This window comes from Propithecus coquereli, unplaced genomic scaffold, assembly GCF_000956105.1.
Source record: "Propithecus coquereli isolate 6110/MARCELLA unplaced genomic scaffold, Pcoq_1.0 Scaffold50, whole genome shotgun sequence".
NCBI classification, from domain to species: domain Eukaryota; kingdom Metazoa; phylum Chordata; class Mammalia; order Primates; family Indriidae; genus Propithecus; species Propithecus coquereli.
The window spans coordinates 3,106,527-3,134,298 of record NW_012150841.1 but is presented as its reverse complement, the minus strand read 5'-3'; the positions used below and the strand labels follow the sequence as shown (position 1 = coordinate 3,134,298).

At 40.7% G+C, this 27,772-nt stretch overlaps 1 protein-coding gene across 3 annotated transcripts in view; it reads left to right on the top strand.

The window, feature by feature from the left end:
- The window catches only part of SMPX (small muscle protein, X-linked), a 52,191-nt gene that overhangs the window by 10,280 nt on the left and 14,139 nt on the right, over positions 1 to 27,772 (top strand). Inside the window, exons 3-5 of one of the 3 annotated variants that reach the window (XR_001137988.1) lie at positions 4,869 to 4,955; positions 11,076 to 11,224; positions 15,042 to 15,142. Coding sequence is in view for 1 of the 3 variants with exons in the window: in XM_012656325.1 (XP_012511779.1) it covers positions 4,869 to 4,955; positions 11,076 to 11,210 (222 nt within the window). In the remaining 2 variants the exon portion in view is untranslated. Of the gene's footprint in view, positions 1 to 4,868; positions 4,956 to 11,075; positions 11,225 to 15,041; positions 15,143 to 27,772 lie in introns of those variants that run through there. The other 2 variants (XR_001137987.1, XM_012656325.1) reach the window with 2 other exon arrangements.

Sequence of the window (27,772 nt, the reverse complement as noted above, 5' to 3'; positions counted from 1 at the left end):
TGCTGGTTTCTTTAAAGTGTAGCAAGAACTCAAGTGTAGGAGTCTGAGTCTCAAGTGGGTTCAGTATTACCTCCAGCTAATGATCTCTGCTGCTCTGACCAGGGCTCTATATTTGTGACATGAAGCAAGCAGTCATATACTGGCTAAAAGATGTCATTTTTTGATGCTGACATTCATAAGTACTTCAGAAATACAACCTGCCCCCAACCAATTGTGCACATTATCTTAATAACTGTACAGTACATTCTTGAAATCTGCTTTTCCCTGGCTGATGAGACTATAGTTGAGTCACTCAGGAAATTATTGAAGGGAACAAAAAGTGTTGAGAACAGAGAAACAATAAGACCTTTTAGTATGAAACATCATGGGTAAAGAACAGTGGCTGAGTGGGAGTTTTTCAAAATTGTGTTGAGTGGGGAAGTTTTGTGTGTTTTGAATCGACTCCACATTTCAAGAATCCCTAAGCAGTTATACATTCTAGTGATATAGAATTTTATTTTAAAATAGGCTGACTATATTTTAGTTGGTAGATATGTGCGTGCGTATTTCTGTCTTTCTTACGTCAGGTTAATATATCAAACAAGAATCTCATTTTCTAATCAGCTATGAGAAAACACACCCCTTTCTGAAAGTCTTCTACAAGGATGCTATAAACATCATCTGAACAGAGCAGAGAAGAACTGCTCTGTTCAGAGAAGAACTAAGGCTGCGAGAATAGGAAAGAGCAGAAAGAACTACTGCAAAATGCAACCCTATAGAATTTCCTTTGCCGGTGCCACGGGAGAATGGCATGGGGGAGGCTATAGATTCTGGCAGGAGCTGCTGGGGGCCTTTGAAAACTAAAGATTGAATCAGTAGGGGGGGAGTCATCTGAAAAAAGTATGTAATGGGAGGAAACTCCAAAAGCCTCTGAACTGTTCAGAAAACTCATAGTGGGTTCAGAAAAGGAGAAACAAAAAGGGAGCGGGAGATAAGAGAACAATGGCTATGGAAAGCAAAGTTCAATAGGAATTGTCAGTACCCAGTGGCTGGCAGCTATAAGAATCCAACCCACTGGGGAAAGATGTCATTCCATTGTAAGCCACACAGGAGGGGCTGTGGAGGGAATATTGTTTCCAGAATCCTTCGGACTCAAAGCCTAGAACCAAGCAAGGAGAGCAATACAAATAATTAAGGGAGTAGTGGAATTAACTTACAGGGAATTCTTTCTACTGTTCTTCACCTGGTGAGATCAAGTGTAGTATTAATTTCACATCAGATAGGTCTTCTATCAGGGAACTGTATCCTGTCCTGGCAAAAGATGATCTAGTAGATTTTTTCCATTCCCAACTTGGAGGACGTAACAAATTATGTATAGCTTGGGAAAGTGATGCACCGGGTCTGCTGCATCGAGGGCATATTTAAAAATATCTAAAACAAATAAACCCTAAGGAGGGAAAAGAAGTACAAAGTATTGCATTACAAAAGGAAAAACAAGAGCCTCTTTCCTTTGCATTTATACAGAATCTATATAGAGAAGGAAGTCCAACCTTATATTAGCCCTAAGTCATTGATGTTAAACCTTTTCAGTGTTTATTCTTTCATAACAATTTAGCTTATATTCCAAACCCATTTTGAGTAGCAAATATCATGTCCAAGTTGCGGGTGGAAAAATTGAGTCATTGAGAAGATATTTCATTTGCATTCAAATACAGAGCAAGTCAGTAAAAGAGACAAGAATATGACCCAATTTTCTGGCCAATGGAATAAAAACAGAGCTACAGGTCTACATATTTTTATCTAATTCAAGTTATAAGGAATTTTTATTATGGTTATAATTTACTCTATAATTTGTCACTCAAGTATTACTGCCCTACAATTAATGAAACATCTCTAATCTTCTTATTAGTAATGTAATGCATGCCACAATTGACAAAGCACTCCTTTTATACTCCTTTATTGGTGTACATTAATGATTGAATTCTCGACATGTTTTTAGGCTGCTTTGGTTCCTGTCAATATTTGCTGTCAAAAAAAACCCATTTGGGTTCCTGATTTCTTGAGTGAAGCTTTAAAAGAAGAAAAAGTGTCAAGTCAGGGAGTTAATGGCTCATTTTTCAATGTGGCTTTTCTTTGGCACCTATTCTGAAATTATCCATTTCATATGTCGCTTTTTGAAGGCCATTCTCAAATCATAAGTCTGCAATTTTAGAGCTAGTTGAGAGAATTTTAGAGCTGGTTAGAGCTATCTTCTGCCAAGTGAAAAGAGAGCTCTCTGGAGATGGGTTTGGTAGAGTGAAAAAGTCTGTCCCCAGAGTCAGGCAGCTTCAATTTGGAATCTTTATTTGCGTGACCTTGAGCAAATTAATCTCTTTGAGGATCCATATCTTCATCAGTACAATGAAGATGATAATACCAACCTCAGAAGTTTGTTGTGAGGATGTAGGTATTTGAACCCTCCACCTGTGTCTATTTTGCATTTTTGATGTTCTTACAATACTTCTCTTGAAGCAAGGGTTCCATGGTTAAGAGGTTTGAAAACCATTGACACAGCCTAACATTCATATTACAAATGGGGACAATGAGACCCAGAGCAATTGTCACTTTTTCGAGTACAGAAAACCAGTAGCAACTCCTAGCATTGGGCTCTTTTCACTACTGTAAGCCACCCATGAACCACGGAGAGGTTACATGGGGGCACATCACTAAAATTAACCTCCAAACAGGAAAAGGTGGTCATCCCATAGCATGTGCTTTACCATACTGTATTATTCTGGATGACCTTTACATGTCCCCTTACTGAAAACTATAATCTACTAGAGAGCATACATACTTGATTCAATGGGCTAGTATAGCAGTCAAGTTTTTCACAAACAATATGTTAACCTGAGCTCACTGTTAGGAAGATGTCCTCTGCAGATGCTTAATACATGAGTTGGGGTGGGGGCAATCTAATGAAACTTTTAACTTGTTAACCTTTTCCCAAACAGTCCCTATATTAATGTTTCCCCTCTTTCGTCCAAACTGCAGTGACAGAAATAGTCTATTGGTACAATATAGATCATCTTCTGTGAGTCTTATTTATACTGTTTTCATATTCTTATTTCAGGCCCCTATGATATTTCATCTAATCTAAGACACCGCCAATTGTAAAATACCATTATTTTATGTCCTGCCAAGAAATAAAGCAAATGTGCCAATTAAAATTGTAAGATACCATTGGTTGTAGGACACATTCTGACTTCAGATATTAAAGGAGGTACATCTTGGAATTAATCAAGTATGACTCTATATTTGCAACCATATAAGATATATCCTTCCCCCTGTCTTATGCCCTCTACTCCTCCTCACAGTCTAGGTCACCTGATATTTCCATTAAGCAGAAAAATAGCACAGGAGCCTCAGCCTTAGATTTTCCAAAATGCTTTTCTCTAAAATTGTGCTGTACCTGCCAAAGAGCTCCAGTTAAATAAATAAGTAAATAAAAGAAAAAAAAATTGTGCTGTATTAATATCTTAGCATATATGGTACATACTGATCAAAAATACTTCTTGGCTTGTTGGCCCTAGGAATGGCTCCATGAGGATTTACCTCACTTGTTATCTGCCACAAATACTTTGGATCTGTTCCTTTCTGTGAGATAGGCATTATTCTGGTAAGAGGGGGAGTTTTAAAGCCCCAAGGTGGGAAAAGTCACTTCCTGCTCTTGATAGGAGCAGAATACAGACCTGCTGCCAGGTTGCATGAATGTGGGCACTGGATACTTCCAGTATCATGGGTTAATCATTCCCCTGGCAACAGAGCTTGTACCAGGCAGTTCCAAATGGACCTTACTACACTTCCTAATGATTTTGTTTGGTGTGGTACCAAAATCATCCAGTCTGTGTCATAACAAAATATTTTGCTCCCTTTGCTCAAGCATCATTTTTATGCATAACATCAAAATGAAATTTCAACTTTTCAAACCCACATATCCAATTACTCATAAAGCAACGCTTTATCTTCCGTGTAAAAAAATTCTGTTCTACTTTTAAAAAAGTATTTAATGCTTGTTTTATGTGAGTGATACTACTGGTTGAAGGTGTTTTGCATTTGCGTTAAATATTTTCACCTTTTGACATTAGATGCAATATGGGCAAAATCCAAATTTACATATTCTCTTCCCAAGTTCAAATTACTGTGTCAGTATATCCAAACATAATTTAATGTTTAGAGTATGTCATGTTTATTAGAAAATATTTTATGTTTATTGCTGATGGAGATTAGTATGTTATCTTAATAAAGGACAAGAGTCAATGAGTTGTGATACAAAGGGAACTTGACTTTCTAGTACAATCCTTACTCCTTACTGAGCCACACAGGCATGTGTGTGGGAGAAGGTAGAAGAGTATCAATTCCAGAGACCTAAGGCAATGAAGCTGCAGGACGTTATGGAAGGGAGGAGGTGGCTTAGGAGGTGTAAATGTCTCCCTTCTCCGTGGTATATGTGAAGGAACCTCCAGGAGGGCTAAGGTGTGGGATGGCTTTTGCAGATGCTCTTTCCTCCTTTCCTATCATTATGTGTTCCTTCCTCATCCCAGAGAGGGGAAAATAATAGGCACCACAGGAGGGCAACAGCCAGAACAAACTATCTTCAAATGCTTCTATTTAATAGGGAATCATAAAATCACTGCACAGACCTATGGATGAGTGCCAGAAATGTGGAATAAATGGAAGCCAAATTTTCTTTTGCATATTTTTGTGCTGTCATTATAGCAATTTTCCTGAGATAAAAAGCTTTGAAGATGTACTTTTCAGACTCATTTTCCTCACAATGATTACCGTCTCAGAGAGTGTCATAGCAATTTCTTACTTTCCTTGAGCTAAATCTACCCTATTTTCTCTTTTAGGCAAATATTAATATTCCAATGGGAGCCTTTCGGCCAGGAGCTGGGCAACCCCCCAGAAGAAAAGAGTGTACTCCTGAATTGGAGGAGGTGAGGAAAACTTAGCTAGCAGAGCTCAGCAATGTCTTTCCCCTTCCAAATCCTCACTACAGGGGGCAGAGGCAAGGTGAGGACCGGCTCTCCAGGACAAGGGAGAAGGCGAGTGACTGTGTGTCAAGGAACCACAGTTAGTCTATACATTTCTTTAGTTGTCTTGCTCAGTCACCCATGAAACACACTGCCCCTCCCTTTCCTTCAGCATTTAAGTACTGTACCTGATGCAGTTACTTCAAGGTACCAAGTTTAACTTCCAGTCTGTTGATTGATTGATTGATTGATTGATTGATTGTGTGTGTGTGTGTGTGTGTGTGTGTGTGTGTGTGTGTGTGTGTTGTGGTGGGCAGAGAGGACATAGCCTCTCAGATGCTTTTGGTTTAGCGATAGTCACTAGATTGGTAAGTTTTCACCTGGGAACTTTTATGGAAGCGAGCAGCATGTATTTGGTACAGCTTCTGATGAGTGAGGAATCCCAGTGGGAGCCCAGGAAGTAAGCACATTAAATCACTTGGGGATTCAAACAAGCAAACAAAAACTCAATCGCTGAATGTTTCCTTTGAAAAGGGGATTTTGCAAGAGAATCTGTTAAGCCTCCATTTCTGTATTTTTTCTTTTAATTCTTTACTTCTCCCCCAAATTCAATCACCTGGTCTGCTAAAATGGAGGCTAAAATTAATAATGAATGCAGTAAATAGGGAAGAGTTCCCTCCTCAGATGTTTAGATTTCTTACCAAATTGTGACTTTTCTGATGAGACCTGGAAGGTCTGATTCTAGAAAAAACAAAGTTAAGATTTTGGAGCATTTTATTAGCACAAGACAAGGAAAATGGAATTAAATAAAGCCACAAGCCACAAGGCATAGCAAAGTATATTTTATCTTTTTAAAAAGTTAAAAAGACTTTTTAACTTTAACGGGTAACATTTTTTGGTATTTGCCCCCAAAAGAACATCTATTCCTAATAAACTTTTGTCCTGCATCTAACCTTCTTTCCTGTGAATATTTCTGGTGTGCTCCTAACTTAGTGGTTCCAGCCTCCTATCAATAGAAAGATAATCTTTGAAAGGAGGAGATGGAGTATTTGAGTGACATCATCGAGTTCTGGAATTTTAGCCACTAAGTTGACAAATACAAATTTTGAACATACAAGTTGAAAAGGCCTGGCCCTACCCTGTTTTTATGGTTACATAGTCTGGTGTTGCTCACTTTGCCATCCAGATATCTCATTATCATGAGCTCTCCATCTGGGACTTTGGTCAAGTATTTCTGAGTCTGTCCCCTCCATTCCTCAGAGGGTCACTGTGAGGAGTCAGTGATATAATGGACATGGCAATAGCCTAGTAGGTATTTTATAAAAGATTGTTCATCAATTGATCTAATTATCCAATTTTCATGAAGGACTCCTGAGCCTATTGATTTTGCACGTTGTAAGAAAAAGGCAGTGGGGAAGTAGAAGGGATGACAGTGGAATTCTTCCTGTGCCCCCATTTATCTGTAATTAGATTTTTCCTCCTGTGCTTCTTCTTAAACTGTATCTGTCACTACCATGGCAATCAGTCAGAAGGTAGCTTGACCCTCTTTTCTCACTAAATTAACTGATCTAACAGTTGTTTTGGAGGCTTGCATCTCATCTTCCATCTGTGGTACAGATGGCCACTGGTTGTTTTTTTTTTATAACTGGTACATTCTTCCACACAAGTGGAAGAAAGGGGCCTGAAGAAGCACTTTGCTCTCACTCTTTCCTTTTCCCCAGTCTGATGGTTCCAGCACATTCTAAAATAGCTAATAACTGATACACCTACTTTATAACCAGCCACATATACAAATGGCCAACCCATATTCATCACAGGATGGAGGGAATGAGGTATCCACAGAGGTCCAGAAACCCCAGTGTTTCTTAAACTGTGCCACACCTTTCTCATGGGGTTCACTGGGCAGAAGGGTGGATCTAGGGGTGGCATTCCCTTATCATAAAAGCAGAAATGAACTTTCAGGATTCATGAAGTCCTAGGGAGGCAGTGAGATTTAATGACTCAGTCTCTGGGCCAGACCTCAGAATAAGTTTCTCATGGAAACAACACTGTAAGGCTAGTAGGTAGGCAGCTTGGCTTGGCCACAAGGTGGGTTAGGTAGGATTTAGTGGGTTAGCTTGAGGCCCCAGCCACATTTTGAGGCACAGTTTGAATGAGAAAATGGAATCTGAATTCAAAATGACTTATACATCCACATTCGTTATCATTTAGTTTGCAAACTCGAAATTGCTTACTTTCATAGATTTTTTGAATGGGAAAATGGAATCTGAATTCAAAATGACTTATAGGTCCATATTTGTTATCATCCAGTTCGCAAACTCAAAATTGCTTACTTTCGTAGATTTGGGATTTGTCGCCTAGCCTTGCATTAAGATAATTACTGTATAAAGTGAAGATGTGGAGATCATAACATACCTTCTATGATCAGAACAGGTCACGTCTATCACAGCCAGTAGGTCGCCCATATAAACTCAGGTTTTTTTGATCCTGACACCCTCTCAGATGTGAAGAGGATGCACCCCAGCAGGAAGCCAGGACAAATCTTTGGCTGTCTGACAAGGCCTGTGAGTACTGGCTATGTCTTCAGCCCGCCTGTGGTCTGTGGTGAGCCCTTTCCTCTGCTTACAGAGCTGGAGTACAAGCCCTCTGTCTGCTTGGCCCAGCCAGAGGTGCGCATGTGCCAGAGACAGAGGCCTTACAGCCAAATCCTAATAAGCAGGGCTGGTCTTTTGCATAAGAAAAGCAACTGTTTTGCTTGAAGTAGTTTGAAGGGTATTGACAAGACTCCACTAAACCTCCCAAATCTCTCATTTGACTGAAACACCATCACTATTAAGCCACAAAATAGCACATTGGGATTTTCTGTTAATTATTTCCCTTTCTACCTGGTCCCTTCATGAGATGCAAACATATTTAATTCTGGTCCAGCCACTTCCTAGCTGTGTGGCCCTGGGCAAGTTTTCTTAGTCCTTCTGTGCCTGAGTGTCCTCGACTGTGAGATAGGCATAATAATAGCACCAGATTTATGGAGTTGAAGTGAGGTTTCAGTGAGTTAGTACATGTAACTTAGAACAGCAAGCAGTGTAAGTGCTTGCTGTTATTACTGTCTTCAGTGTTTGAACATGAATGAGCAGGTCAGATTGTACTGCCCCACACAGAGAGCTTAGGGAAAAACTCAGTAGGGCATCTGGTAGTAAAACGGGAGATGAGAGGAAAGTGAGATAGCTGGAAAATGGTTCACCATTTAGCAAAGTTTTACAAATACTCTGTAACCCCCCAAAGGAAAGATTTCCCTTCAGAACAGCCATTCCTGAAACTGGTAGGAATGGTTCTGTGGCTGATAAGGCTTCTTTCACACACTCTTTATCTAAACCAAAGAATGTCTTTCATGTCCCTTCTTAATTCAAATATCTACTTACAAAAGAAAAAAAAAAGAATGTATTTATTAGCCAAACAGGGCCATCTGGAACCCCGCTTGTTCATGCCTTAATTTACTATAATTCTTATAATAACAAATCCATAGAATAAATGGAATCTGATTGCTATTATGTTTTTAAAAGATGAGAGAAGATTTAGTTAAGAAAACGCACCAGTCTACGGCCATACCACCCTGACCGCGCCCGATCCCGTCTGGCCTCAGAAAATGCACCACCATTAACCCCCTTCCTGAGTCAATATAATAATGTCTAATTACTAAATATAATATATCCACTTATAATTTTCCATTATATGCCACCTTACCAAACCAAAGGCTAAAAGTATTACCTTGATAAATAAAAAACAGTGCATTAAGGTTTTAATAACTTGAAAGAAAAGTGCCTAATATTAAATATTATCATTAATCTGCATGTGTTCACATGTTTACACATAAACACGTAAGTACAGACATTGGCTTTATGTGTTAAATGTGCCAATTTTGATGTTATGAAGACAGTGAATGTGACTTACCCAGGAATTTAACAGAAGGAATTGGAAACATTTTTCTCCTTCATGCTTCTTTATTAAGATCTACCCACCTAACAACCGTGGGAACATTTATAAGTGAGGAAACATTTTTCATTTCACCGCTACACATATTAAAAAAAAAACATGCAGCACTTTATAGCCTCGTTAAAAATTTCTTTCTGAAAGCCTAGCAAAGAACGTTTGGAATACCTAGTCCTCTAAGTAGATGTTTTACAGTTTTAATTATTGCTTCTAAACCTGCATTTATAAATGATGAATATGTGTGCATAATGAAAAGCAGCCACTCCTGTGGCTCTGTACGTTGATCCGGGGGAACGATATTTTCCAGATATATACAGCAGGTGTAGTCTACACTGAATTACTTGATCATTTTGTGTGGGTGACACATTAGCTATTTCATCACCACTGTACCAGGTTCAAAGAAAATGACTATAGGAAAAACCATTAGCCCTTAGTAGAAGAACGGCACCTCAATATTTTATATGTCTACTCATCCCCTCCAATAAGCACTTTAAACACATTTCTATAAAGGCCATGTCTGCCAAGTAATTTGTTAGCGTTTGGGGAAGCTTGAATACTTTTTTCCTCTAAGTTCTAACCAATTTGAGAACTAGATATAGGATCCAGCCGGGGATTAACACACAGCATCAGCATTAATACCCAAATGGCAAGGCTGCGGGGCAGGCAAGTGTGCAATTTCTTATTCCTTTTCCCTGGAACTGTATGGGTCCACCCAGTTGTTGGCCAAGCAGAGGGAGCTCTGCCAGTCTTGCACTGGGGACTGTGTTAGTTTGGGTCCTTCAAGAAGCAGACTCAAACATATTTATTGGGGAAAACACTTGTAAGGAAAAATGGAGCTGCATGAGGTTGAGAGAACAGTCAGCCCGTGAAACAGGGGAAGGAGAGGACACAGGAGGGCGGAAGCATCTCTGACCTCAGTGCCGTTCTAAGGCCAATCTCCAGCTGGCAGAGCAGTCCTTCGGCTCCCAGGAATGGGCCCGCCTTAGGATTCCTGTTGCATTTTGTCATTGGCTGGGAGCAGCCGTGGGAAGCCTGACCTCAGCGTGGTGATGGATGGATTTCAGGGTGAAACAGCTGGCGCCATCATTCAGTTACCCTCCCTGCAGTAAACCGATCTGAGACGTGTTCTTATGGCTGCTACTGTGATCAAATGTTCTTCCAACACCTTTCTCCAGGGCGGGGTGGGGGGGATATGCCTCCCCACTTCTAGCAAATAGAAGGAATGGGCTAACAAGCAACTTTGTTCTGTAGTAATGAGTTGGAGTTCTCAGAGCCACGCACAGCAACTGATCTTATTGTTTTGTAGTCACTGTTAAATGTGTGTCCGGTATATGTACATAGAGGCATAGATCTGTCACTATTGTACACTCTTGGGATTAATCAGTTGAACAACAATCAACAAATATGTGTGTGCACCTCTGTGCCAGGCATTGGAGGAGCCACAAAAAAGGATAGGATGTGGGTCCTGCTGTAAAGCTGAGACACAAGCAATATTTAATGATAAGAAATTTAAAATATTCCCCAAAGCAGGAAGGGAGAGCTGGGCCTTCTCTGTCGCTGTTTTCCATCCTGCCCTTATTCAGAGAGGCTTTGCTTATGTTCCTTTCAGTCCTGAAGATGTCATTGGAACAAAGGCTGGCAGCCACTGCACGCCAAACAAAACTTTGAAAATTCTTGGACTCAGTCATTGTTAGAGCCAGCTGTGCACTAACATTCTATGAAACTCTGCTGTCGGGCAGATTATGATCATATGATACCAAATTAAATCCAATATTGTAAGATACTTCTCTTGGAAACACAAATCCTTCTGATGGTAATTTTTATTAGTTATCAGGGGTTGAACAGTACTTTAGTGTTTTCTAAGTCACATGGAAATTACTTGTTTTCTTCTTCCAGCTTTATTCCACATTTCGATACAAACTTTAGGAGATCTTATTGAAACTCTGAGGCTGTCTCAACAACACAAAAGAAAGTCATTCTGCTAGAATCACCCTCTGACATTATTCTTGCTTTAATTTTTTTTTCTGGTTCATGCCCATGACCCAGAGGATCAAATGTCTTTTTTGGTGAGTCAAACTTCCTCTCCTTTTTCTTCAGGGTGCTCCTCCTACTTCGGATGAGGAGAAGAAGCCAATTCCAGGAGCGAAGAAACTTCCAGGACCTGCAGTCAACCTATCGGAGATCCAGAATATTAAAAGTGAACTGAAATATGTCCCCAAAGCTGAACAATAGTTGGAAGAAAAAAGGTGAGTGAAAAACTATTTTCTTTGTCTCCAAAAGACCACTATAAAATAGTTTAAGGAAGCCTTTCGCAGAAAGAATCTGGAATTCCAGAAGCGTTTATTAAGTAACAGGGGCCTTCAATTTAGAACAGTATTTCTGGTGCAGTTTTCTGGTAAAGCCAAGCTTATGGACCTGCCTTATTCCATAATCAGTCAGAGATCCATTAAGGATGTTTGCCTGCCATCCCCTTTCTGATCCTCCTTCTTGGTTGGGGAAGGATGAAGCTGAGAGAAGAAAGATACCTGGGAAAGGACCTTGAGGAGCTTTTGATCTTGGGGTCCAGGGAGCCGTTCCTCATTCCATGCCTCAGTTTCCTCACTCAGATACCACAAAGAGCAATGAGCTGTTCCTGAGGTGGAGGATCAAAGGAGCAAGTTGCCAAGCAGGTTTGGAAGTATAAAGGAGCCTTTAAACAAGTAACCCAGGTGTCTGTAAGACCTGGTAATGACTCTTGATTGTCGACCAGGCAAGGGTAGGTGCAAAACTGTACATGCTGCCTGATAAGGCACTGTAAGCAGGGCATGTGATCTGATTTTTATTTTAATTGGGTCCATTAAATAATGATCCCTGGTGAGGGCTCAGCCCACCCGTCATCTGCAGACCTGGCTCCTGTGGACTGGTGTGGCAACTCTGCCAGCAGGGGGAGTGTGGAATTAGCCCAAGTCATCGCTTTTTCTCCTACAAGACCCTCTGAGCAAATCTACCCTTTCCCAACACTGCTAAAGCCCACCATGCACAGTCTATTCCATTTCTTCAGCAGAAATTCAAGTCTAGAGGAGAGGACTCTATATTGGAAACATCAAACAGGTTTTTATCTGGTTGATTGTCCTTTCATTCATCCATTCATTTGTCCACTCACCCATTTATTCAACCAATATTTATTGAGTATCCACTATGTGCTGAATATTAGAAACATTAATCACCATGAGCAAGATACTGTGTAAAGAGCATTATACATACATTGTTTCTTTTAAACCTCATGATCCCCAATTATAGCCCTCATTCTTGAGATGAGCCTTAGAGAGACTGATTTTTCCCGTCTAGCATGCATCCTGAAAAGGGGGTCCAACTTCAACGTTAGCGCTGTCACCTACTTCAACCCCATCCTCCCACCACACCTTACAGATGGATTGCACACTTCCTGTTGGTGTTGGGGTGAAATCTTCTGACCACATAGCTGGCAGAAGCAAGCGGTGGGGCAGATGGGGCCCTGCTGTGTCTTCTCTTTTAGACAGAACGAAGAACAGAATGTTCTGTGAGACAATCCAGTGTGGTGTGGCAATGTTATTTGTGTCACGCTTATGCTGACTTACTAGGATATTTGCAAGTTAGTTCTGCTGAAAAGATTTCTTTATAGTATAGAGAAAGAGAGGAGCTGTTTTGAGTTAAAACAAAAGAACAGGATCTGGTGTTTTCAGCACAGTTACGTAAAAGAACAAAGGAGTAAGAATAAAACACAGTAGATTATGTGACCACAGAATGACTCTCAGGAACCTGGATGCAGACGAAGTGACGTGAGCAGGAACTGACCTGACACATGGCTACACACACTTGTTAGTATTAATGACAGAGAGGAACAAATTGATGACTAAGTATCATACTCAGTCCTGCTTGTGTTGCCAAGCTGAGATGAAATCTTCCAGTATGTTTGGGATGAAGCTGTAGAACTTCCTTGTGAGAAAGCGTGGAGAAGGGAAATTAAGTTTTCATAATATTTATGTCATTACCCAACCAAAGCTTTTCAGTTGGACACATGAATTTTTAATGCAAACTTTAAAGGTTTTTGCTTTTATGAAATCCATGTTGACCTAAGTTTAATCTCAGTTTGTTTCAGAAGAATTTGGCTTTGAAGATTCAAAGGAATTCTGTTTTAAAATGAGCTCAGAGAGGATCTTGCAGTGTTACTTGGCAGTGGGATTGATTCAGTAGCCTTGGCTATATGGTTACAGGCAATAGGGGAAAATACCAACTCAAAAAAATATTGAAAAGGTACCAGAGTATCCAGAACAAATTTTTGTTACTTCATTTTTCTCAAAGAAGACTTTAATGATTCTTGTCTCCTGAACAAATTCTAATGCAAAACCACTCAGAGAGACCTATTTGTCCTTATTCTTACAGAAATGTGAAAATCTAAGTTGTCAGGGTAATTGATTTGAATTCCAAATGAGTACAGTTATTGTTTTAAGCCAAGAAATGATCTTTATTTCTTGTAGGATGGATAGTAAGCTGGTTTGCTTTTGACTCATTTGTTTTTCTCCTGAAAATATGTCTGAGATTTTGAGACTTCCATGGTCATGATCTGTGATCACAGAAGGAGAGCATTTCTTAACATTGATTCAATGGACTCATAAGCAATAAATACTCTGGACCAGTCACCACCACTTAACCCCTCACTGGTTGAATAGATTTCCTCCTTCTTGGGCCACCACTTTGTCACCCACCCTCACCCTATATTGTCCAATTATTTGATCAAATAGATCATTGGTTTGAAGATTGAATAAGTCCATCGTGTCCATATTGTCAAACACTGTGAAAACCATGAGATTCAAGGCTCAAAGACCACATTGTGCTGTAACTATTTCAGTACTTCAGACATATAAAACAGAGTAGTATCTCATTCCAGCTGAGATCAGTTCCTTCTTTTAAATGGGATTTCAGATTCTTCCCATGTCTTGTGTCATGGCCAGAATTGTTCACAGAAATCAATTAAAAACATTACAGAACAAGAACCAGAAAGGCCAATGACTAGCCCATTAGGGATCAGGAATCATGGCTTGTAGAAAAGGACTTAGGGCCTGGACTTAATCAGGAACCAGACCAGGCAAAATAGAGACAGCATGTACCACGTCAAAACCAAAAGACACAGCAGTGTCCCAAATGGGACCCCAATCCAGACTAGAACTGACATGGGGCAGGGAAGGTAGGATGTTTAGCCGTAACTTTTGGGATTCTCCTGGCTGTGATTTAAGGTGGCCAGATGGTGATTTAAGAAAAGTCTAAGAGCCAGATGAAGAGGCAGCACCAGAAGCAAAGTCTGAAAACTAGGCATCCTTCAACACTCATCTGCTGCATTATCAGGAATCCTGCAGGTCACCACCACAAGCCACTGTCAGCTTGTTTGCTTGTAGCTGTAGCAGATGCCACCTCAGGCTTCATGGACAAAGGTCTGGGGAACCTAGAGAACTGCTCAGGGCTGGTGTCCAAACAGACTCTATGTCCATTTCTGCTCCCTCCCAACTCTCAGATCAGAGGACACGTGCTCAGTAAAGAATTCTTGTAACTAGCTTCTGTACCACGGGTACTTTCTTCTTTCAGTCCTAAGATGGATAGATACAAAATTTGGTCCCTTCTCTCAGGATACTTAAGGTGTTTGTTTTTTTTTGTTTGTTTTTAGGATACTTAAGTCTTGATGGAAAGATAAAGTACTTCAAAAGGTAGATAACAATTCAAGAATTAGATAGCAGCTCAGTTATTAAAGATATCCCAGGGCTATGTATGACCCAGTAATAAGTAGGCAGTAGAGATAATCAATGTTATGACTTTTGAGGGGGAAAGGTGTGATGATTTGGGGTCAGGGACAATTTCAATGAGGTGGTGGGAATGGAAAGGTTTAAGCAGAGGCTCAGAGATAGCCTCTGAACATATGCAATGTCCAGGGCATCATTAGGAGACCAGCCTAGTGAAACCAAACTGTTCTTCTAGGATAAAACTTCCTAAACTTTGGGGCAGAGCAAAATAAGACCCCATGATCTGCCTACCGCATTTCTTCTCTTTTTCTAGTGGTAAAAGAGCTCACTGATATCAAAGAATTGGAGAGGAACAAAGTAAGTATCAAAGTGGTAACAATGCAGCAATTACAAGAAAAGAAATGATTAACAAAGGTAAAACCTAAGAATAATTTTATAATTATTCTAGTGAGCAGCAAGTGAAGGCCTTAGGACTGATGAAGCTCTGGAAGGAAACTTATTTTGAAGTTATAGGAATCCCTTCTCTCTCTGTTGGACACTGCAGCATGGCCAGATGTGTGGCAGTCAGACTTCATGATTATGTACTTCACTAGGGTCTCAGAAAAATGAAAAACTTTAGTGATTCTTAATAACTCACTTAGTAGCCTTTGGTCATGTACAGAAGTGAAAACCTATAGAATTAATCCCCATTTGCCATTAAGAACTAAGGAAAGCACTTGAATTTTTGCACTGGGAAGTCTTTTGAGGTGAACTAGTAGGCCCTGGACTATACCTTAAGAAACATTGCTGTAGGGCAAGAAATGAGAGTGAGTTGGAAGGATCTGCAACTCCCCTGAACCCATATGCAGCCCCATAATCTCAAGTTAGTCTCTATCCCATACTCCACATCAACTAACCAGTCTTGATTCTGGATTTTGAAGATTTGGAAAGAATCATTATAATGCCCTTTGAGGGGAGGTATGCCTTCGTCTTAGCTCAGGCTGCTATAACAAAATACCATAGAGTGGGGGGCTAAAACAACAGACATTTATTTCTCACAGTTCTGGAGGTCAAAAGTCTGACATAAGGGTGCCAGCATGGTCAGGTTCTAGTGAGGACCCTCTTCCTGGCTTGCAGATGGCTGTCTTCTTGCTATGTCCTCATGTGGTAGAGATAGGAAGCTCTGATGTCTCTTCTTCTTCTTATAAGGGCACTAATTCTATCATGGCGGCCCTACCCTCATGACTACACCTAAATCCAATTAACTCTCAAAGGCCCTATCTCCTAATACCGTCACATTGGGGGTTAAGGCTTGAATATATGAATCGGGGGGGACTCAAACATTCAATACAGGACAGCCCTCTTCCTCCAGCACTCTGCCCCACCCCTAGCATCTTCTGTTTATGCTGTCATAATACTTCTCAAATTGTAATAGATTGGTTTTCTCATTTATATCTTCTTCATGATGCCGACATATAGCTCCTTAAAGGCTGCAGTGCCTATGATACATATTTGGCACACAGGGCACGTCTATAGGATGTTACTGGTGCCCTGACTATAGCACGTCTAGTGTCCCCTAGAAATGTAGACATTCCAAATCCTTGTATTCTTAGGGAGATTACTGCTTAAAAGCAAGACTAGCTTCTCTCCCAAGGGCTAAAGGTAACATTGTTGACCATATTCAGTAATGGGCTTGGAAATTTGACTTTAATTCATTGATTATATTCCTCTGGAAAATTGAAAAATTAGAGAAAATATCAAGTTAGGTAAGTTCTTAGCCCTCAAAGGGGAGAAAGACATGTAAAACCAGAAGAAAACTTACTTTTCGAGAATTCTTTGGCTTTATTTTTCAAAGAACATCTATGTCCAGATAAGACATATTTACCAACCAGTCATCCAGAAAGATGTCATCTCTGATAGAGGAGAACATAAGGTGCTCATTACTCTTAAATGTTAAGCATTATGCATCGCCATCATTCCTGCTGATTCAAGGGCTAATTTTGAGAGTGTTGGCAGGAGGGCAAATTGATGTACCCAGCTACTTGATAAAAAGTACATTTAATACCTAACAACAGACCCCCAAAATACATGAAGCAAAAACTAAGAGAACGGAAGGAGAAATGGACAATTTAACGATAATAATTGAGAACTTTAATACCCCGCTTTCAATAATGCCTAGAACTAGACAGAAGATCAATAAGGAAATAGAAGACTTGAACAGTACTGTAAACCAAATACACCTAACAGACATATAATGAACACTCTACCCACCAACAGCAGAGTACACATTCTCCTCAAGTGCACATGAAACATTGTCCAGGACAGACCACATGTTAAGCCATAAAATAAGTCTCAAATTTAAAAGGATTGAAATTATGCAAAGTATGTTCTGTGACCATAATGGAATGAAATTAGAAATCAATAACAGAAGGAAGTTTGGGGAATTCACAAGTTGTGGAACTTAAACAACACACTTCTAAATAACTAAGGAGTCAAAGAAGGAATCACAAGATAAATTAGAAAACACTTTGAGATGAATGAAAACAAAAATACCTTTTAATAAAAGCCATTCTAACTGGGGTAAGGTGATATCTCACTGTGGTTTTAATTTGCATTTCCCTGATAATTAGTGACGTTGAGCATTTTTTCATATGTTTATTGGCTATTTGTCTATCTTGTTTTGAAAAGCTGTTATTTATACCCCTGTAATATTTTGAAACAATAATAATAAAAAAACAGAACATACCAAAACTTATGAGATGCAATGAAAGCAGTGCCTAGAGGGAAGTTTATAGTTATAAATGCTTATATTAAAAGAGAAGAAAGATCTCAAATCAATAACTAACCAATCAAATCAGTATTAGCAGCTCCATGTTTGGGAAATGTGCCCTTTATCATCCTGGAGTAAACTTACAATTAAATTGACATGTGAATGGAAATATCATCCTTTCAAATGGTAAGGCATAATAAGTTTAACAAATTTATTTATATAAACACTATAAAAATGTAACAGAAACTGAGAAATAAAAAATAATTGCCCAGAAAATCTCCATCTTTGCATAATACTCACTTTGATATCTCCCCTTCTAGTCTTTTCCTCTGGATTTACACATATGGGTGCGATACAACCAAGTTGCTAACAATATGGTGATTTGGGATCATGAAGACTTGGTCTCATTTCCTTCTACTGTTGCAACTTTGAGCTCTATGTCTCTATTTTCTCATTTCATAAAAAGCAGAAAATGACACTTCTCTCATAGGGTAGTTGTGAAAGATTAGGGAGATATATTTTTAAAAGTATCTCTAGGCACAGGACCTGGGATGGGGTCACCAAATGGGAACTGGTTCTCCCCCTAAAATTTTTTTGTTATGTGGCATCATTCATGGTACTTGTATGGCTTTATATATTGCTTCTTCCACTTTACATTTTATCAGAAGAATATTTTTCATTTTGCTTTGCAGACTTCAGAATTAAGATGATTTATTTCTCATAGTCTTAACTTATCATGATTTCCTAACCTTTTCTCTCTGCCAGAAGACAGAGGACTGATTTATTGTTTTACATAGAACTCAACTTAAAAAACAAAAAACTTCTCCAAATGTCTTCTCTGTGGTTTGCGGAAATTTTTTGTCCTCAATTTTGAAATGTTCCTTGCTTTGACCCAATTACAGAGCTTTATTCACTTTCTCTGAAGGAAATGGTTTTATGCTGAGATTTTTCACTTTCTAGTGAGGGTATATTTCTTTTGATTTGTGATGCTCTTTTTTCTGCTCTTTACTTGGTTAGGATAAAGACAACTTTTACAGTGGTCTGAACTGCATCAGGTTTTGTTCATTTGTTTTCCTGCCTGGCAAACCTCTTGTTCTAGGCCAGGTTATAGCCTATGTGGGTGTAAAGGACTCTTGAGAGTGAATACAAGAAGGCTTTGAGTTGATTGTGGCAGTTGGTTTAAGAGCCTCTCCACAGCAAACACACAGAAGCTGCCTGGATGGTTTCTATTAAAACAGAGATCTGGATGGTCTAGTGTGTGAATTCTCAGGAGGGAGTTGGAATTGGTGAGCTAGCTTTTAGGGAATAGACTTGAGATCAGAAAAGCACATGTGCTCCAGCCAGCTTGGTGGAAGGCAGAGGTGATTCAGGACCCAATTCTGTAGATCCTCATACACTGGCATGTAAATTTCCACAGACCAAAGGACAGCTACGACTGGCACTTGCCCTGCTCCCAATGTAATGGAACTCATTATTATATTTCAGAGGTTCTCAATGGGGGGCGGGGATGGATTTTGACCCACAGGGGACATTTGGCAATGTCTGCAGACAGTTTGGGTTGTCATACCTGGGGAGAGGGGTGGGCTGCTACTGTCATCTAGGGGGGAGAGGCCAGGGATGCTGTTAAATGTCCCACAATGCGCAGGACATCTCCCTACAACAAAGAATGATCCAGCCCCAGATGTCAATAGTGCTGAGAGTAAGTAACCCTGATTTATCTGCTTGAAAGGTTGATGTCAGGTCCAGCTTGCTGCATACTTTCCTTTCCAAGCAATCAATGCATTGCATTTACAGAAATTAAAATGTTAATAAAAAGAATATAGTAATTAATTTCCCAATATTTATAATCTCTTCACAGTAATTAGAGACTTAAGGATGAAGCACTCTTAAATATGATTCTTTTGTCAATTGATAAATTAAACATATTTATGGTATATAGTATATATGGAAAATCCCTGAGTTATGGTTTTAAGCCTCAAACCCAACTATTCTTTATAGGTTATCTTTTCATCTCAAATATATCAGAAAGCAGTAGGTTATGTCAGCAGCTCACCAAGTCTTTTAAAATATTACTGTTTAGCATTAATAATCATCAGTACTAATATGAGTATCATTTTTATTATCTTCATTAGCATTACCATTTATTATATGCTTGTGATATGCCTGGTACCATATCTTGTGCTTCACGTACATTATTTCATTTACTCTTTGTGCTGACTGCATAGGGCCGTTTTGTTTATGGGGGAACAAAGGCTGAGAGTTTATGTTACTTGACCAAGGTCACCCAGCGTGTAAGTCACAAAGGTGATGTGCAAACCATCATCTGTCATACTCCATGGCCAGTCTTTTCAATCCTGTCACCCACTGTGCTCTTTAAAAATGTTCTTTCAGGTATAGTCTTTGCAAATATTTCACCATGTTGGGTCAGAGTAAAGCAAGCAAAGGCTAAAGAGACTATGGAAACTGTTGCCTCCACAAAGAGGAACACTGAGCTGCAACTCCGATAAGTTGGTTTATTTGTTCCTTTGTTTGCTTGTTGTTTGTTCGTTCACTCATTCATTCCTTTGGCCAATCAGTCAGCATCTGTTAAGCAAAAGGATGCACCAGGTGCTCAGTATGACAGGCACTGGAGATTGAAATATGAGTCAGAGTGTCTACCCTCGTTCACAGTTTAATGGGCAAAACATTGCATGGAAGCACAAATAATTTGTTCTTTTTAAGAGTCTTGAATAAAAGGAAGGGTTAATGCCCATAAATATCAGAGAAGCATTAGGGAGAGAGACAGAGAGAGAGAGAGAGAGAGAGAGAGAGAGAGAGAGAGACAAGGAGACTGAGAGAAAGGTAAAGAAAGAGAAGGAAAAGAAGGAAAGTAGGGGAGGGGAAAGAAGAGGAGAGGAGACAGAACAACACCGATTATGGTGATGCTGAGGATGCCATGGACCTTGCCTGGTGCTGACAAAACTGCAGCAGAGCAAAGCCAGACCTCTGCAGAGCGCGCCTTTGCTCCTGGGATGAGCGATGGCCTGTCAGGCGTCTCTGTGTCATTCACAGTGCAGCCGTCTCCTACCCACGAAGCCTTTTCTCTCATTCCCTTTCACGCTGTGTACAGCCCACGCAGAAAACTGGGGAAGTGAATTCCAGGCTGTCTAATCAGGCTTGGCTGCATCGTGACAACGCCGCTCGTTTTAACTCTGTGCACGTGCTGTGGCATTTGAGAAGAAGGAATCACGAGGAGCAAATCAAGACTTACAAATTTAACTTGTATTCCCTTGCACCACTCCCTGCCTGTGAACTGATCTCTCCACACCCTCCAGTTTAGGGCTTTATGCAGATGGCGAGGGGGTGGCTAGTTTAATCCCAGGAAGGGTCAGTCAACTGGCTTTTCACAGAGAGAAATTTCTATTAAGCAGTCAACAGATTGGAGTCTCTTTCATCCAGGCAGGTGGCACAAAGGCTGCTCAGAGCAATTCATCTTGACTGCTAGATAAACAGCAAAAAGCAAGCATGTCCTGTTGCCAGCAAATCATTGGATGCCTTCTGTAGGGAGGACAGTGGCACTTCCTTTCACCCCAGAAGACTTGCCCTCATGTGTAGCAGGCACAATCGAATCCTTAAGAAGTAATACACACTTTACTGCCTAGTTTTTGCCTGACCCTCAATTTTGGATACAAATGATAGGAATCACGGTTGCTCTTTAGTTCCAGAGACAACAATTAATTCCTGAAAACTTACCCAACAGGTTTATTAAATTCTGAGTGTTCAAACATCCACTTATTCATGTTCAATTTTTATTTCCTAGTCATTTTGTACATGGGCTAATTGAGATTTACCCTTGGCCAAGTTAACCTTTTTCATCATAACACAAATTAACAGCATGAACTGGATTCGAATGGGAAAGATTAAAATAGTGGGATAAATCCACTCATTTATTAAGTGATTCTACTGTGCCACGCACTACTACACTAGAAGTAGGTGATAGAAGACATCATCTTGCAAGGAACTCACAGCCTAATTGGGTAAGGATGTAAGAGGGGACATTAACACATAATGGTTACAGAAGGAAAGAAGAAATGACAAGGCACAGCCTTTGAATATAGGTGACAAAGGAAGATTCTAGATGGGATTGGAAAACACATATTCGATTGAAAGAACTATTGAAGAGAGGTTCAGGCATAGGTCTATGCCCTGGCTTTGCTGTTCCCTTGGTCTGTGATTTTGCGTAGTTGTTCTGCCTGAGTTTCTTCATCTAAAAAATGAGAAAATACCTACCTCATGGTGGCGATTCTGCTTCCCACCCTAAGGGACACTTAGTAATGTTTGAAGACATTTTTGATTGTCATACTTTGGGTGGGTACTATTGGCATCTAGGGGCTCCAGGCCAGGGTTGGTGCTAAATGTCCTACAATACGTAGGACAGTCCCCAAAACAAGTGCCAATGTGCCAAGGTTGAGAAGTACTGATTTACATAGTGTGTATATCTAAAATCCTCAGTACGATGGTAACTATTATTAACTATAGAATATTACTGTCAGAAGGAACTTAATTTAAGGTTCCCCCACCTATTAACAATAGAAACTGAGGGACAAGTGAATTGAGGTCAGCACCAGTCTACAATCCCAGTGTCTTATTTCCCAGCTTTGTGTTCCTACCTTCTAGGGAACACAAACAGTTTTCATTTTGGTGGCATCTCTGTTTCAATGGTATGGGCTGTTGAAATGGGCTGGGGGCCTGAGTTCTGCAGGAAAGAGATCACAGCAGAGTCGGCCGTGGCTGCATGAGGTGGCATGGACAGGCCTTTTGCAGCGCATTTGCCCAGCTTACAGCAGGTACTAGACACAGAGCATGCCGGAAAGAGTGGGACACACCTGTGCTATGACACTTCCAACTATGTCATGGAGTAATTCTGTGACCTTGGGCAACTTCCTAACTACTCTGAGCCACATCTATAAATAGGAATAATAATGCCAGTCAAGACAGTGAGTTGACTCAGATCGAGCACCTGGTACAAACCAGCATTCAGAAAGTGTTCATTCCCTTTGCTGTCCTCACAATCTGCCCAGGCCTTCTGCCCTCTGCCCTCTGCCCCTTGCTTCCAAGGCTAGGAGTTGGTTGGTTGGTTTTTAAATGAAATACTGTCTAAACAGTAGCTCTGCACATTTCCCCAGGGAATATGAAAAAAATATCACTGAGAATTAAAATCCATTAATTTTCTGTGACTAGTATGAGCTCAGTGAAGCACTTGCGAGCATCTGGGAGGATCTCTTTCTTAGTCACCCCCGACCTGGCATCGTTCGAGCTTGAGCCAGTTTGTGAGATGATTTCTAACCTGCAAGTGTCCTCTTTCTCCTGGAGGAGGCACTGCAGTTCCAGTTTTCAAAACCTACAGCAGCTCGTTTTCCGAGGCCTTTGTCTCGAGACAGCAAAATTACAAACATTTCACTTAAACAGTTTCATTTTGTTTTAGAGACTTCAAGGGATTTTCCTCCTTTCCCTTCAGTTTTTAACCAGCAAATGCGTATGGTTTATGATTTCTGATTTTTCTCTGAAGAGAATCAGTTTAAGAAATACTTGGATAGTTGAGCTCCCATTCCCCTGCTCTCAAGGAAAAGTCAAACAATGAACTTCATACACCATTTTCCTTGATGGCCAGAAAGAAGAATCTTGTCTTTTTAGTAATCTTTTGTACATAGACTATGTACTGCTGGAGTCTGGTCCAGGAAATAAAATGAGAGCCATGTCGATGTCAGTGTCCAGAAGTGCCCTAGGTTATCTCCCCTATGACACTCTGTCCTGGCTTATGCCCCATTCACATTCATTTTCCAACTATTATTACCCTCCAGAAGTGTTTTCTTCCTCTTTCTGACATTACTTAATTTGATAATTCAGTGATGTTTACTTTGCAGTAAGAGTGAAACAGGTAGGCGGTCACTAATGAATACAGGTGCCCAAGAACATGGCAGCGTGGAGACTTTGTGAAATGGCTGCTTAAGGGGGCATCACGGGCCAGGCAAGGAAACAGAGGCTTTTTTTTGGAGTTTTGTGACAAACACGAAATCACATCTTTTAACTAGGGGGTAATAGGAGCAATAATATTAACAAGCCCTTGAACTTCATCTTAAAATTCTAAAGTACTTCCATGTTGATTCTCTCTGTCAAGCCTCATAACAGTTCCGTGAGATAGGTAGAGCAGGAACTGAATTTTCAGTTCATTCTAATGTGACTTCCAACTTTACATAGGGTGAAACATTGTGGGCTGTATTGTCATCTTCCTTCAGAGAAAGTTCATTTTAAGACTAATTATTAATTAAGCCTATTTAAGTCCATCTCTAGAAAATGGGTGTAATCCCTTTTAATCAGAAAAATAGGATCACCATGCAGTCCGCGACAGGTGCCAAGGAGGGGGATTAGTTACAACCCATTCCATGGACCGGAATTGAACAGATAATGGCTCTTCTTATACCCGGAAGGACTGTTTTCACTGACACAGAAAGATATTCAGGGTTAATCTACCCATACCTACCTATAGATATATTTCAAAGGAAATGTACTATCTCAATTTCTACCTCTATTTACTTTTTTTTTGCTGCCTATTTTTTAAAAATCATACTGTAACCTTTATTTACCCACAAACATAAACCCCCCCACCCCAACACTACACAAGACAGATTTGATCCAGGATTTGGAAATCAGGTTGGAACATCTTAATTTCAGAAAGAATGGGTGGCAAACAAATAGGCCTGGGGAAAATTTCATTTCAAGATGCTCCAAACTGGCTGGATGCTGTGGCTCATGACTGTAATCCCGACATTTTGGGAGGCCGAGGTGGGAGGATCGCTTGAGGCCAGGAGTTTGAGATCAGCCTGGGCAACACAGTGAGACCCCATATCTACAAAAAATAAGTAAGTAAAAAATTAGCTAGGTGTGGTGGCTACTCAGGAGGCCAAAGCAGGAAGATTGCTTGAGCCCAGGAGTTTGAGGCTGCAGTGAACTATGATCATGCCACTGCACTCCAGCCTGGATGACAGAGTGACACCCTATCTCAAAAAAAAAAAAAAAGATGCTTGTCTAAAAGATGTATCTGGTTAAAAAAAAAAAGATGCCCCCAAACAAACCAGCACCCTAAATGTCAACTCTTCTGGAAAGCTCTCCATTGTTACCGACAGCTAAGAAATGGTGTCCCAGACTCCCTGCAGAATCATATACAAAGTTTACTGCTTGTTATCTGTCAGGGGAGAGCAAGCCTGGGACAAATACAATCCAATTATGGGCCAATTATAGACCTGCTTTCAGTGCCAGGAGCAGGCCACCCTACCAACCCAGCTGGTGTCAGAGCCTCTGGCTGGGACTCCCAGCACATAGGAAGAGGAGCTTATAGCCAGATAAGACAACACAGCTGATAATGCTGTAGACCAGCACAGATGGCAAATGCAACTGCATTAGAACGGTTCCTGACCCTCCTCACCACCCCCACCACCCCCACTGCCATCCCTTCAGACTCAGTTTTCCATCCACACTCAGTTTTCTCTCTTGGGTGGCACTTTTTCTTACAAGGTGATCAAATTCTGAAATACCAAGAGGTGGTAGGTAGGGCTTTGCTCCTGTTCTCAGGGTCAACCTTCCATTACCGGCTGTGATCCTGCAGCTCGTGCCATGGTGCTAACTGGGGCCACGGTGACTGGCTACTCACATCATTAACAACCTCACTGAAAGCACAGAAGTTAAAATGCCAAGAAATTTGAGTTAGGTAAAAATAAAACTCTATTAAAAATCAAAACAACTCTGTGAATTTTGGCTGGCACTTCCAACCTACAGAGATCAATTCAGGTCCACATTCTAGCATCAAATAGTGTTGTTGTTTCTCCACGCTGACTTTGCATGGATGACCTGCCAATTTGAGAAACAAGCTTTTTCCCATCTTTAACTGAGACCTTGAGGAGAGTGGGGACAGGGCAGCACCAAGGACAGCATCCTGTGGGTGGCTGTAAAGGAAATTCTTTTTATAATAGATTGGCCTAGAGCAGTGGTTCTCAAACTTCTACATGAATCAGAACCATCTGGAAGGCTTGCTGAAAGTTAGATTGCTGGGCCCAAGCCCCAGGGTTTCTGATTCAGAGGCTCGGGGTGGGTCTCAGAGTTTGCATTTCTGCCAAGTTCCCAGAGAATGCTGCTGCTGCTACTGCTGGTTGGGGGAATCACACTTTAAGAACTACTGACCCAGAGCCAGCCATCCATCTGGATTGTTTAGATTGGAACATTCAAAAATACGCTAAAACTGTCCCATCACCTGCTTCACAGTTTTATAGCTAGTATCCAAAGGTATAGTGAGAAGCTTGGTCAGATTTATTTGCTGAAATTCAGGTTTACTAAGCATCAGTGAAACAATAATCACGAATGTTTATAATAGTGCTTCCAAGGGTCAGGCACTATTCTAAGCACTTGACCTTATGAAACTTAAATGAATTAGTACACATAAGAGCTCCATTTTACAGGTGAGAAAACTGAGGCACAGAGAAGTTACATGACTTTCCCCAAGGCCACACAACTAGACAGTGGGGAAGCCAGGAGTCAAATCTGGGCTGTCTGACCCTTAATTGTTAGCCCAGGCTGACTGTTCATGTGGCAGATGGGATAGTGCTATAGGGATGAAATGTGCTGGGTAAATTATGAGGGACAATCCTCATTGGTAAAGGATGAAGAATCTGTCAGCAGCACCAACTTACCTACCAGTCACTTACCCTCACTGATACGTTACTTTCTGTAGGTGTTCAGTAAGTGCTGACACTGTTACAGTCCTAGGGTTGGTAAACCAGAGCTCACAGGCCAAATCCAGCCCGCCACCTGGTTTTCTTTTTAAACCTTTTATTTTGAGATCATTCTAGATTCATGTTTATACAAAATAATACAGGGAGATCCCTGGATGCAATGATTGGGAAGAAAGAAATAATTTTTTCCAATGTCTATGGAAATATTTCTAAAGAAGGCCTTGCTAAGTTTCAGATATATGCTGAGACAAAAAAAGCCAGGTTTGATAATCTTCATTCAAGCATGCTTTTATGGATGTCCAGGTAGTGGAAGTAAAACATAAAAGAGGTTCTAAATTTGAACACTTTTCAAGTCCAAGAGCAGACAAGACCAAAGGATCACAGCCATGTGGCTGACTGATTGCAGCTTTATAGCCTGTCTCAAATATTATGATGTAAGAACTGAAGCCAGTTTCTGAACAGCTACGTTGCCCAGCCTTAGGCTTTGGGTGAGAATCGCTTGTTTTTATTCTGACTATCTTTGTTCCGGAGTCGGGCAGCAGCAACATGCTGGATACAGTTAGATCTGTGGTCCTTAGCACTAACTGCATGTTAGAATCACCCAATTTGGACTTACCCGAGTGCCACTTCTGATCGATTAATTCTTTGAGGGAGGGATGGGCCTGGGGATGGGTATGTTTGACAAGATCCCTAGGTGACTCTGATGTGCAGCTTGGGCTGAGGAGGACTGAGTTAGGGGTGTTTCTCAGATCCTCCCTTGATGCACTAGATTGAAATCTTTCTTGCTTGGGGAAGTATTTCTTTGGTTGAATGTTTAGGTTGCTGGGATGAAAGTCTCCAAATGTAGAAAACAGCCAAGCATTATTGGAAAGCCATGCAGCATAGATGTGCACCAGTGGTGAACCACAGTCTCTGTTTGGGATAGGACATGGGGAAGAGATACTAAGTTATCAAGACTGTGTCAGGCTTAGAAGGGATTGAAAAGACTCTGGTTCCCACTAGTAAGTGCGTTGTGCCTTGTTGGTGTTGTGACATGTGTCTACCCAGCAATATGTAGAGTCATATTCTCACAGGTTAGGGGACCATCAATGTCACTTAGTCCAATCAAGACCTAGACCAATGCAGAGGTCTTCTCTACACTCCCTGCTTTCCAAATATGTCCCCTAACCTGGAGAATCACTTGAGTTTAACTATGAACTCAGCAGCTTTTAACCCCTATCCAATTTTTCTCCATCAAAAAACTGCCACGGCTGCTGTTCCCTCCAAATAATCTCACTTGCACCTTTTGGAGTGGCTCATTATAAGGAGAGCCCAAGTCAGTCCTCATTCCATCAGAGTTTCTTTTAACAAACTCAGTCTCTGGGTGTGTAAACACAATGTAAGCGGGTTATGTTTTGGGTATGACATGCTAAGGACTAATTGCTGGGTGCTGAGCTGTCGTACTGTAAACTTTGGTTCAAGGTCAGCCAGCAACGTTGGCCTGCTCCCACAAAGCCAAATCCTTGAGTTCTCAGGATACAAGCCTTCTAGAGT